Here is a 14,177-nt window from a genome sequence, read left to right on the forward strand (position 1 = left end):
TTTTTCTGATTAATAGTGGTCTAGAGTGTTTTTTCATGTGACTATAGATAGCTTTGATTTCTTTGTCTGAAAACTGTCTGTTCATCTCTTTTGACCATTTATTCAATTGACTAATGACTATTTTTATAAATCTGATTCAATTTTCTATCACACTATTTCTTAATGCCTCTCAACCCTTCTCTATCATTTCCTTCTATTTATGTTAAGCTTATGGTTATGAGTGTTTTTATACAAAGTGATTTTAATCAACTAATCATGAATACATATTTGAGCAGCTTCCATACTATGTATTGAGATGGATACAGAAAAAGCATAAAATATGACCTCTTCCTTCAAAGAGCATAGAAACTCATTGGAATGTTCCATGAAACACAGAAAACAATAATAAACAATATGGGACACAACCGATTGCCAAGTTCTAGACAGACTGGCAATACTATAGGAATTGAGGGTGGGCGATTGATATTTATAAACTTCTCTTTCATCTTCTAAGAAAGATTGTCAGAAGCCAAATTCATTCCAGGAAGATACAATAACAAAAAGATCAATTAATGGTTACTGATATAAATGTTTCTTACTTTATGAGTTTGCTTCCCATATTGAGTTAGAAACAAGGACAACAGATGTGCAATAAATATTTTTATTTGTATTATCAATCTGAATAGTAGAAGGTAATAATAATTCTCTTTTTTTTCTCCCCAAATGTTTCTTGCTTCAGCTATTCTACCAACAAGAAAGGAAGCTGGTGGGAAGGGTTACAAAAAGCAAGGCAATTAGAATTTCTTTCCAGTTACCTTAAAGATATATGTTCTATTCTCATTTGAACTATATGTTGTTCAATACCAGTGACAAATTAAAATTCTGAGCCTGCCTTACAGAAAGCAAAACTTTGTAAAGAGATCTTATAGGCCTTATTTGTCCTTAAATCATTCTACTTTAGGGGGCAGCTAGGTGGCACAGTGAATAAAGCACTGGCTCTGGATTCAGGAGGACCTGAGTTCAAATCCGGCCTCAGACACTTGACACTTACTAGCTGTGTGACCCTGGGCAAGTCATTTAACCCTCATTGCCCCCCCAAACCCCCCAAAAACAAACAAAAAATCCCCCAAATCCCCCAAATCATTCTACTTTAGTCTCTGCCAGGCAGGCTCAGAAAATAGAATCTTTAGCAGCAGGATCATTTTAGACAAATGAAGTGGATGTGGCTGGTGACCTGAACAGCTTTACTGGAGCAAAAGCAAGAAAATAAACTGATGATCTTTCTCAGTGACAAAAAGGAATCAGGTTCTTGTCTATCTATACATGAGAGTAAGCTGACTACAAAGGTAGATGCCTTCCTTGAGTTCTTTGATGTTTTGAAAAAAAAAGAAAAAGAAAGTAAAGCTGTTTTAACTGTGTTCTCTTTAGAAAAAAAAAAAAGCCCCAATACGGATATCTTAGAAGCAGGAAATGGTGTATTGAACTCAATGACAACCTACAAGTGCTTCCAGAGATGCATTGTCTTCCTTTCCTTTTTGTAATTCTTCAGGCACACAAAGGTAGGAATACCTTTTCTGGCTTTCTTTCTTTTTTATGTGTATTTCCCCTTATGTATAATAGAGAATCAGAATTTACAATGATTCAAAGGTCACATAAATGTTTATGTTTTTCAGGTGTTCAGAGAAAACTAGATGCTATATAGATAACAGCAAAATTTTCTTTAGATTTACAAAGTGATTGTTAGATTATTTGAATGACTACATTGACAATTTTGCTAGGTCTTAGAAAGATTCAGCTATTTATTTGGAATTTTATGTATTTAAAAAATTCTAATTGAATTACTGTTATGTTATACATTTCAGCCATGTCTGAAGAGGAATTTGTGGATACAACTGTAAAGCTTACCAAGAATATGATTTTCGAGTGTATATATCCAGAATTGGACTTGATAAGTCAGGTAGAGTGGTTCAAGATTACAGTAACAGGGAAAGATTCCATGGCCATTTTCAGTCCTGAATATGGTATGCGCATTAGGAGAGACTATATCAATAGCATTCGCTTTTTGAACTCCAGTTTGACTGCAAATGATGTTTCCCTTTTCTTTCATAATGCCTCAAAAGCTGACCTTGGCCTTTATTATTGCATTCTTCAACTTTTCCCTCATGGACGTTGGGAAAAGGTGATAAAAGTTGTTCATTCAGGTAAGAGCAAACTTCCTTTGCACGAACTCTCATTCTCTTTATCATTAGAAACTTCTAGACCTAAGTAGAAATGGATAAGTAGTCACAGTAACTAGTCACATGGTATTTTGTAGTCTGGGAACAGAATTTTTAGAGGGGGTAACAATTCAAATCAATTTAATTGTTCTTACAATATGATGAGTTTGTAGTGGAATCACTTAATGGAAATATTATCTTACCTGTCTGAATATGAGATAAATGAGGTAAGGTATATATTGTTCTAAGACTTTCCATTGGCAAAATATATCCTAAGTAAAGTTGGGAAGTAGGTTGAGTTTGTCTTCTACCTTCTCTTTCAGAATTATTCTCTCCCCTCTTTACAACCTCACTTCTACCTAGACATCTAATGCATCCATGTTCCTAACAGATGCCCAGGGCTCCCTTATTGCATCCAACATAGGCCTTAATCAATGTCCCGACCCTGGATCCCTCTCCATCTTCCCCAATGTCTGATTCATTAGGGAGTTATTCACCTTGAGATTGCTATCATTTTGGCAATGAATCTAATAGGTCCCTGGCCTTGGTGTCAGGAAGATAGGAATTTTTTTTTTTAAGTGAGGCAATTGGGGTTAAGTGACTTGCCCAGGGTCACGTAAGTGTTAAGTGTCTGCGGCCGGATTTGAACTCAGGTACTCCTGACTCCAGGGCCAGTGCTCTATCCACTGTGCCACCTAGCTGCCCCTGGAAGATAGGAATTTTAATAAACAAATAAAGCATTTATTAAGCACTTATGGTAAACAAAGCACTGTACCAAGCATTGGGAATAAGAATAGAAGAGGATTTGAATCCTCTTACACTTATTAGTTATGCATCCCAGTTTCCTCCTCTGTAAAGTAGGCATAATAATTGTATCTACAATCATAGTAGTGCTGTAAGGATCACATGAGAAAATGTATTAAATTCATTTGCAAACCTTAAAGTTCTGTATAAACATCAGTTATTATTATTAATAATAATATGAATTAATTTAATAGCTGATCATGGCTTATTGCTTTACTTTCTACTATGAGAATTTAAATTTTAATCCAAAGGGAAGTATCTCCAATGGTATACTCAAGACACAGCAGAATAGGAGTGATTTTTCTTTAGTGAAAGGAGATTCTTTTGAGTTTCCCTTGAATTATACTGTGGAGGCAACCACTTACTTATCCAAGCCTGCCCTGCCCACATGGCTTCTGTTTATTTCCCATTGCCCTATTTTTAAGAGAGTAACAGCTTGAAACTGTCACTGACATTGCCAATAGAAAACATCAAAAGGTAGGGAGTTAGGAAGGAACTCAAAGTCCTGTTGATATTCACTTGTACCTAAGCACAACATCCTCCCCATCCCCCACAACTGGCACTCACCTGGTGTCAGTTGTCAAGATCCCTTTGCTCAACTATTCATTCACTAAAGAATCCATTTTACTCCTCTAGTACTTTTTGGCTTCTGTTTTCACTTCTCTGTGAAGTACTTTTTGTAAACTTATAGAGTACAGTCAACTTAATTATCCATGATAATAGAAGACAGCTTTGGCAGGAATAAGAAATAACCACCAGATGTCCACAATTGGCTGGAGACAAACCTGGGTTTCACCTTTCTTCTCTGGGTGGCAGGTCAACATAGTTTTAGTCTCAAGTGAGATTTTCTGCTTCCTGCCAGAAGTCAGTCAATTTAAAACATGTAGTTTGGCCTCATCCCAGATAGGTAGGCTGTTGGGAATAGAGAAAAGGAGATGGATTTGCAAACAACTAAATTGAAGTGGCAACATTAAGGTAGGATTATTGAATCTTTATGAGTAACAAAGTATGACCATGCTTTTACATTTTCTATCTAGTAGCAGAGGATGTAGAAGTAAAAGGGGCCTTAGAAATGAACTCATCCAAATTCCCCTATTTTACAGATAAAGAAACAGAAGTCTAGAGATGTTAAGGGACTGGCCCAAAGACACAGATATTAAATAGTCCTGGCAGGATTTGAACTGAGGTCCTCTGATTACAGATTCAACATTCTTTTTGTTGCTGTATTATTACTCTGCAGCATGAGTAAGGGGGTTGGCTTTGCAGTTAGTGTGGAGGGGTGTTATTGTTGTTGTCCTTGTTCTTTTTATATTGACAATGCTACATTTGCATTTCTCTCTCTCTATCTCTATCCCTATTTTTGTCTCTGTCAGTCTGCCCTCTGTGGTTTGGAAGGCCAGATTAGAGAAAAAGTATTGGTCTGTCAATATTTAACATATTTTTCCTTTTTTGTTTAGGAATGAAATGTGATTTCTGAAATTTTAGCTGTATTTTTGCATTAATGATACTAAGTCTAAGTAATTACACTGCCATAAAAGAAGTTTATAGAAAATGGCAAGTTTTCACAAATAATGTATTCTACTTCACAAATGCCTATTCTATAAGGAGGGCCCAGGAACTCTTTTTTATTCACTTCACAGAATATAAGGGACAGGTCTGTATGAAATATTGTGCCTATGTGGTCCATGAAAAAATTTAAATAATAGGACTGGAAAGTGGGAAAAATTTCTTCCTTCGGACTGTCCTCACATGGAGCTATACCTCTAAAAATTCTAATTTGGTCAAATTTGGCCTAATTTGATCAAAGCCCTAGCAAGACTTTCTGTAATTTGTCCTTGGGAGAGCCTCAAGAATTTAACCGAATAGGCTAATATTTTTATCTGGGACATGGTGGGGATGGAATGGAGTGAGAAGTTTGGTGGAGTAAAAAGAAACTAATAGCCTCAGCTACATTCCTTTTCTCCTTTTCTTCCATGATTATTATTAGACAGAGGAAAATTCTTACTCCTAGGTGGACTGGGAGGTTGATGTCAATACTATTCTCCTCAAATAAGTCAGCTTGGGCTTCTTTGAAGATATATCTTGAAAAATAAAAATGTTCTGGGGGCAACTAGATCAGGGGGAGGGGCAGCTAGGTGGTACAATGGATAAAGCACTGGCCCTGGATTCAGGAGGACCTGAGTTCAAATCCGGCCTTAGACACTTGACACTTACTTACTAGCTCTGTGACCCGGGGCAAGTCACTTACCCCTCATTACCCTGCAAAATAAATGAATTAATTAAAAATAAAATAAGGGAGCTATTCCAAAGGAGTTGTCTATACTTATCTAGCCATGGTGGCTTAAAGCCACCAGTTGCAGTCATGCAGAATTCATTTGCCCCCAACTAATTGTGAAACATAGCTGAGGTTCAATCATTTTCCCTTTTACTTTAAAAAACCAAAAAGACTAAATCTTCTAGCACCCTTTCAATTCCTTTTAGTATTCATGCTTAGCCTGTTAGAACGAAGCAATTTGTAGTTTTTAATTGTAGAGAACCAGTACCATTTTCTAAGATCCATTTTAGTACCAAAGTTCTGAGATTTTATGTCGATGTGTAATTGTGTTTGTTTGTTTGTTTGGTTGGTTTTTTTGTTTGTTTTTTTTGCGGGGCAATGACGGTTAAGTGACTTGCCCAGGGTCACACAGCTAGTAAGTGTCAACTGTCTGAGGCCAGATTTAAACTCAGGTCCTCCTGAATCCAGGGCCAGTGTTTTATCCACTGCACCACCTAGCTGCCCCCCTGATGTGTAATTGTTTTTTAAAAAATGTTTGGGGGGGCAGGTTTGGAAAAGGTCTTTGATATTTCAAAATTCTTTGTAAACAATCGATCAAGAAATACTTATTAAAGCCTACCATGTTCCAGGCCTGATAAAAAATGAATGAACCCGTACCCTCAAGGAGCTTATAATCTATAGGGGAACACTGCTGATGCATATTAGTGAATAGAAAACATTTAAAAAATAATTTTAGAACAACATTAGCAACTAGAGTACTCAGGAAAGGCTTCATGGAGGAAGTGGCAGTTGACCTAAATTTTGAATTGAGCTGGGGATTCCAAGAAATATAGTGAAGAGAGAATGCATTCTAGGTAGGTGGGGACAGTTTATGCAAAGACAGGGAGACAAGAGATGGAATGTTGCAGAGGAATAACAGCAAATAGCTTAGGGAGCTACAATCACTAGGCTTTCTATTGGGTGTCAGGTCACAAGTGGCAAGGTACTTGTGAAGATTTAGTCTCCCTCCTCTCACCAGTAACACGGGACAACGTTGGCTAGGGGGCTTAACATTTTAAAAATCAACAATTCACTTCTTTTTCCTTCAATTCAATAATGATTTCTTAACTGCTTATGATGTGCAGTGTACTGAAGGTAAAAAGACAAATGAGGGGCAGCTAGGTGGTACAGTGGATAGAGCACAGGCCCTGGATTCAGGAGGACCTGAGTTCAAATCCAGCCTCAGACATTTGACACTTACTAGCTATGTGACCCCGGGGCAAGTCACTTAACCCCAATTGCCTCATCAGAAAAAAAAAAAAAAAACAACAGACAAATGAAAAAATAGTCTTGGCTCTCAGAGGGCTGAAATTCTATTTGGGGGAAGGGTCTAAGCAACATATATGCAGATTAGTATTTAAAAATACGGTCAAAGTAAACAGAGTAATTTGTGGGGGTTGGAGTGTGTATGTGTGTGTATGAGAGAGGAGGAGAGGGAGAGGGCAGAGAGAAAGAGGGAGGAGGGAAAGATAAAAAAGGGAGGAGGGAGGGAGAGGGGGAGAGAGAGGGAAAGGTAGAGGGGAGAGAGAAAGAGGGAAGAGGCAGAGAGAGGGGGGAGAGAGAAAAAGAGAGAGGGGGGAGAGAGAGAGAAGGAGAGGGAGAAAGAGAGGGAAGGAGAGGGGGAAAGAGAGGGAAAGACAGTGAGAGCAAGAGAGAGCCAGGAAAGAAGGCCTCTTAAAGGAGATAACATTTGAGCTGATCCTGGAATGGAGCTAGGGATTCAAGCAGCAGACATGAAGAGCCAGTTTGTACAAATAATGAAGACTAGAGGGCAGTTAGGTGGCACGGTGGATTGTGCTGGGCTTGAAGTCAGGAAGACAGGAGTTCAAATATGTCCTCAAACACTTACTAGATGTTTGATTCTGGGAAAGTAAAAGTAAGTTAACCCTGTTTGACTCAGTTTCCTCATCTATAAAATGAGCTGGAGAAGGAAAGGGCAAACTACTCCATCCAGTATCTTTTCCAAGAAAACTTCAAATTGTGTCATGAAGAGTTGGACATGACCAAAATAGCTCAACAACAACAATGACAACTAGAGACTAGAGATGGAAGGTATCCCTGTGGGAGATAGTAAGGAGGTCAGTTTAGCTAACTTGTATATAATAAGGGCTTATATATTTGTTGAATTGTCTGAACCATTCAGTCATTATTTTATCCAGCAATATATTGAGCACTTAGTATCCTTGAGACAATTTTCTACACATTATAGGGGATCCAGAGAAGAGTACAACTCAATATCGCTTGTTACAGAAGCTCATAATCTGCCCAGAGTGATATAAAACCTACAGAACTCTCTTATGACTGGAGTGCTGAGAAGATGCTTTATGGAGGACTACTTTAAATTGGACTTGAAAGATGGATAGATTTTGTTGAGAAGATAGGAACAGCAGAGGGCATTTAAAATAGAGGGAATTAGAAGGGCAAAGGCAAAGAGAGAGAGAAAAGGACAACATGTATTTAGGGATAGTGAGTACAACAGTTTGATTGAAGCAAACAAAGGGTTATTACAAGCCTGGAGAGGTTTAGATCAACTTGTGAAGGACCTTGAATGCCAGGCTAGTGAATTTTGGCTTTATCTTATAGGTTTTGAATAGGGGAGTGTGACATGATGAAAGGTGTGTTTTAGAAGATCTGGGTTCATGTGACTGTGGATAAATTACATAAACTCTCTGAGCCTTAGTTGCCTCTTCCAGAAAATGGGAATAATTATACTTATATTCTATTCTTTGCAAGGTCTAGAGGGAAACACTTTGTTAAAAATAAATTACCATTCAAATATAAGTAGGGTCATACATAGTTCTAATGTTGAAAGGCAACTCATAGGTTATCTAATCCAGGCCCCTCATTTTACAGCTGAGGAAACTGAAGCCTATAGAGGTTGGACTGAAAACTCCTTGAGGGCAGTGATTGTCTTTTGCCATCTCTAGCACTCAGCACAGTGCCTAGCACATAGTAGGCACTTAATAAATGTTTACTGATAGATTGAAGTGACTCAACCAATTTCTCTCAGGTTATAATTAAAGCTTGGATTCAAACTCAGATCCCATAACTACAAATTTACTTCCCCTACTGTTACCATAATACTAAGAATTATTGTCATTATTCTCAGCATCATTGTAAAGACAGGAGAGTATTATAATATTCCAGACAAGAGACGTTAAGGATATAAACTTCTGGTGGGACATCGGAAATTTAAGGGAAGAGACAGATTCAAGAGATGTCATGAAGGAGGGGTTATCAACTGATTGGATCCAGGAGAATCAGAGAGAGGAAAAAGTAAAAACAAAACAAAACAGAAACAAAAAACAAAAACCCACAAAACAAATGACTAGTTTCTAATCTGAGGAAAAAATGCTCATAACATTAATAGAAATAGTAAGAAGGATAATTAGTTTGATTTTGGCCATGGTGATTTTGAGAGACTGGTGGAACACCCAGGTCAAAGATGTCCAACTAGCAAGACCAAATGTGAGAATAGAGCTTGGGAGAGACATCTGGGAATAGAGATATAGATTTGAAAATCACCTGTATAGATAATGGTTGCAGTCTTGAGAAAGGATAGATCTCTGAGGGAGAGAGTATATATAAACTGAAAAGCAACAGAGAATCGATCCTTCAGAAGTCCTTACATTTAGGAATTGGGGAATGAGTAGGACCCAGTGAAGAAAACTGGTCTCTGCCCTTTGGCTTTGATTTGTTCAACATTCTTATCACTGACTCAGATAAAAACAATCAATGCTGTGTTCATTAAATTTGGGTGAAATAAATATGGGAAGGGTAGCTAACATGTTAGGTGACAGGATCAGATTCCCAAAAGGCCTCAATAAGCTGAAATAATTGGCCAAACCTAATATGAAGGAGAGCCAGGTGGCAGAGTTGATAGAGCACTGGGCCTAGATCATAAAGACTCATCTTTCTGAGTTCAAATATGGCCTCAGATACTTTCTAGCTATGTGATCCTAGGCAAGTCACTTATCCCTGTTTGCCTCAGTTCCTCATCTGTAAAATGAGCTGGAGAAGAAAAAGGCAAACTACTCCATCCATTAGGGACCTTAGACTTATTCTTCTGGACTCCAGAGAGCAGAACTAGTACAATTGTGTGGACGTTATAAAGAGGCAGATTTGGGCTCGAAATAAGGAAAAACTTTCTAATATTATCATTCCCAAAATGGAGTAGGCTGGCTTGCTAACTAGCTAGTTTCCTTTAACTGGAGGCCTCCATGCTAAGTCTGTATATTGTAGAGAGGATTTCTGTTTTGGAAAGTCATAGCCTAGATGATCTTTGGCTTCCTTTCTAATTCTAAGGTTCTCTCATTATCTGAAGTAGGAGAACCTGGAGAAGGCAATGGCAAAGAGCCAAGAAAGGAATTTCAAGGCAGCAGTTAGTCAACAGTGCAGATATGTCAAAGAGGATTAAGATTAAAATTGCCGATTGGATTTGGACACTGTGAAATGATTGATAATTTTTAGGAAAGCATTTTGAGCAAAATAGTATGGGCAGATGCAAAAAGAATTAAGAGACTAGGTTGTGAGGAAATGCATACTACTGTTGTAAACCAATTGTGAGAAATTATGTTGTAAAGGAAAGTAGAAAAATAAGGTGGTTTTTCAAAGGAAGTAGCAGGGTGAAGTCAAAGTTTCTTTTAAAAGAAAGGAAACTGCATATTTGGAGGCATAAGGGAAGGAGGTAGTGGAGAGAGAGAAAATTGAAGTGAGAGGATAATTGAAGGAACAAATTCTCAATGGAGTCGGTAGGGGATTGGATGGAATATATAGATGGAAAGCTTAGTTTTTCAAAGGAGCACTTGTATATTCCATGATATGAGGCGGGGGGGGGGCGGGGAGGATGAAGAGGATATATGAAGAGAAAAAGAAGAAAAAAAAAGATTGGGGTATAGAAGCTGGAAATGGTCTTGGCCTAGATTGTCACATTTCTGTCCCAAGTATTTAATATATAAGCAGTCCATATTTGACTTTTCTTGAAAGTGTGCCTAGGAGAACAAAGAGTGTAGCTATATTATAGAACTTAAGTTTCTCCTCTTTCATGTGTCTGCAAAATTTAGCTGCTTGAGTAGGAGTTTCTGTAAGAGAAAGATCACTTAGTAGGCATTACTTAATAGATTTAAAGCAGGAAAGGAGAAAGTGAACTGAATTTGACATTTATAAATCAGTATGTTGCTTTGTTTATATAGACACTTGTAGGGGACTTCAACTCATCAACAAAGTATATCTGAAAATTGTATGAATCAGCATGTCATTATAGGGCTTAGATAAATGTATAATTATATAGTTAACACTATATTTCTGAACCATATTTATGAAATGTGGTAGCTAGGTGGGGCAGATAGAGTATTAGAGATAAAGCACAGATGTAGTGATAGAGCATGGAGCTTAGAGTCATGAAGACTGATCTTCCTGAGTTCAAATCTAACATCAGATCTTTGCCAAGAAAACCCCAAATGGGGTCATGAAGTGTCAGACACAGCTGAAAATGACTGAACAACAAAATTTCTGAAAGTATGAAAGAGACTTGCTTCATTTAGAAGGCCAGAGAAAAAGAAACTTCATTTATGTTAGTGATTTACCTCACCATTACTATAAAATCAAGATGTTCAACTTTCAGATTATTTTCATATCAGAAGTGACCACATAACTGAGAGATTTGTGCCAGAGGTTCAGTTAAGGAAAATTACGATATAAAAAAAAATCAGAATATGTTGTAGATAGCTTTCCAGTTAAAAGTTTCATTTTGCAGGGGTTTTCCCCTCTTTTTTCTCTGTGTTTTACATTCTGAACTTAACTGAGACCAAATAAGATGAATGTTTTTATATACAAAGTTGAACAGAAAAATAGAATTGTTCATGAAACTGTGAATCTGTTAGGAACAGCTTGTTCTTTTTATCTGTGTAATAAATTCAGTCTATCATTTCCAAAGCTGTTCTACTTGTCTGTTTCCTATTGACCTTTGATATGTTTTTTTCCATATGATTTTTTAATGCTTCAATGACTTCTGTTTGATAACCTCATTTCCCTTTTCTTCTCTCTACCCTCCAATTCCTCCTGTCCCACAGTGAAAGAAATATAAAGCCATCGTATCATATTTGGATAGTCCAGGAAAACAGATCCCCACATTAGCCATGCCTTGAGTTTGTTACCTTTGTCAGGAGATTAGTGTGTTTCATCACTTTATAGGTATCATGTTGTATCCTCATAATAATTCTGGGAGGTTGGTGATGTTATTATCCTCTTTTTTTTTTTTTTTTTTACCAAGGAGGAAATTGAGACACAGAGAGATTAAATGATTTGTCCAGGGTCAAACAGTAAGTATCTGAGGCAGGAGTTAAACACAGATCCTCCATATTTCAAGCATCAAGCTTTGTTCCCTATACTAGCTACTGCCTAGTTGTCTCTAAAAGCGTTTTGTTAAGGTTTGCAAAGCACTTTACATATGTTAATTCATTTGATGTTCACAATGATGCTGTGAAGGTGTTATTATCCCCATTTTACGGATGAGTTTTTCCAAAACTCTTATTATTTTGTTTTGTTATTATTGTTTAAACTATTCTCTCAGTTCTGCTCATTTGACTTCACATTAATTGATACAGATTTTCCCTGATTTTCAGGAAATTATCCCTTTGATAATTTCTTTAAGCATAATAATAGGCTATTTCTGTACATTCATAAACTAGCCATTCCTTAGGCGATGAGTGTAGTTGTTTTGTTTTTAAAATTAATATTTATTTATTTTTAGTATTTAGAAAATTTTTGAGTTCCAAATTTTCTCCCTTCCTCTCTTACCTCCCCTCCCCATTGAGAAGGCAAGCTATATGATATCAATTATACATGCGAAATTATGCAGAACTTATTTTCATATTAACCATGTTGCAAAAAAAGCAAGAAAAATAAGGAAAGTTAAAAAAAACATACTTCAGTTTGCACTCAGAATTTATCAGTTTTCTCTCTCTGGAGGGATAGGATCTTTCAACATGAATGTTTTGGAATTACCTTGGATCATTGTATTGATTATAGTAGCTAAGTCTTTCACAATTGATCATCATTACAATAATGCTGTTACTGTGTATAGTGATTTCCTGCTTCTGCTCCCTTCAATCATTTAGATTTTCCTAGGTTTTCTGAAACTATCCTGCTCTTCATTTCTTATAGCACAATAATATTCCATCAAAGTCATATACCACAATTTGTTCAACCATTCCTAAATTGATGGGGAATTCGCTCAATTTCCAATCCTTTGCCACCAAAAAAAGAGCATCTGTAAATATTTTTGTACATATAGATCCTATTCCCTTTTTTATGACCTCTTTGGGATACAGACCTAGTAGTGATATTGTTTTATAGCCATTTGGGCAAAATTCCAAATTGTTCTCTAGAATGGTTGGTTAAGCTCAGAACTTCAACAAGTGTCCTGATTTTTCCACATCCCGTCCAACTTTTGTTATTTTCCTTTTCTGTCACATTAGCCAATATGATGGGTGTGAGGTGGTATGTCAGAGTTGTTTTAATTTGTATTTCTCTATAACAATTTAGATAATTTTTTCCTATGACTATAAGTAGCTTTGATTCTTCTTCTGAAAATTGCTTGATTATAATTTTTGACCATTTATGAATTTGGTCAATGGCTTATTTTTATAAATTTGACTCAGTTCCCTAGAGAAATGAAGCCTTTATTGGAGTAACACTGTAAAAATAGTTTCCCAGTTTCCTGGTTTCCTTTTAATTTTGGCTGTAATGTTTTTGTTTGTGCAAAACCTTTTTAATTTAATATAATCCAAACTGTACATTATATTTCCTGTGAGCCTCTCTATCTTTTGTTTGGTCATAAATGCCTTGCTTATCCATAGATTGGACAGATAAAATTTTCCATGTTCCCCTAATTTGCTTATTATATCATCCTTTATTTCTAAATCATGTACCCATTTTGTCCTTATCTTGGAATTAAGATGTTGGTCTATGCTTAAATTCTCTCAAACTACTCTCCAGTTTTCCCAGCAATTTTTGACAAATTTTGATTTTTTACCCTGAAAGCTTGGATTGTTGTGCTTATCAAACACTAAAATATTATTGTCATTTCTTGTATGAGTGGCTAATCTATTGCACTGATTCACCACTTTATTTTTTAGCCAGTACCAGATTGTTTCTATAATGACTACTTTGTAATATAATTTGAAATCTGTAAAAGTAACAGTTTTGTTTCCCTGTTGCCTATTATTTATTTAATTTCTTTATCTTGCCTCATGATTTAGTTAATATTTCTAATCCAATATTGAATAATAGTGGTAATGGACAACCTTGCTTCACACCTGAACTTATTAGGAAGGTTCTAGTTTATCCCCATTATGGGTATGCTTGCTCTTGTTTTTAGATTAGGACTATTTATCATTCTAAGAAAGGTTCCATTTCTTTCCATGCTTTTTTGTGTTTTTAATAGGAATGGTTGTCATATTTTGTTAAAAGCTTTTTCTGCATCTATTGAGGTAATCATATGATTTTTGTTATTGATATCATCAATTATGTTTATGGTTTACCTAGTGTTGAACCATCTGACTCTGCATTCCAGATAAAATTCCCACCTGGTAATAGTGTATGATCTTTGTTTATTGCTGTAATCTTGCTAATATTTTATTTAAAATTTTTACATCAATATTGATTAGGGCAATTGGCCTATAGTTTCTTTCCTCTATTCTTTCATTCTTTAGTTTAAGCATCAAATTGTGTCATAGAAGGAAGTTGGCACATAAAATTCCTTATTTACTTTTAAAAAAAAATAGTTTAACTTGACACTTACTAGCTGTATGACCCTCAGCAAGTCACTTAACCCTCACTGCCCTGCAAAAAAAAAATAGTTA

The 14,177-nt window shown here is 36.3% G+C and overlaps 1 protein-coding gene across 1 annotated transcript in view; it reads left to right on the forward strand.

Annotated features, from left to right (window-relative positions):
* Positions 1-1,414: 1,414 nt before the first annotated feature.
* Positions 1,415-14,177, forward strand: part of CD226 (CD226 molecule) — a 92,206-nt gene continuing 79,443 nt past the window's right edge. Inside the window, exons 1-2 of the mRNA XM_043979456.1 lie at positions 1,415-1,538; positions 1,842-2,180. Of these exons, the coding sequence (XP_043835391.1) occupies positions 1,493-1,538; positions 1,842-2,180 (385 nt within the window). The 5' untranslated portion in view covers positions 1,415-1,492. The remainder of the gene's footprint in view (positions 1,539-1,841; positions 2,181-14,177) is intronic.

Source organism: Dromiciops gliroides, chromosome 1 (genome assembly GCF_019393635.1).
Source record: "Dromiciops gliroides isolate mDroGli1 chromosome 1, mDroGli1.pri, whole genome shotgun sequence".
Taxonomy (NCBI): Eukaryota; Metazoa; Chordata; class Mammalia; order Microbiotheria; family Microbiotheriidae; genus Dromiciops; species Dromiciops gliroides.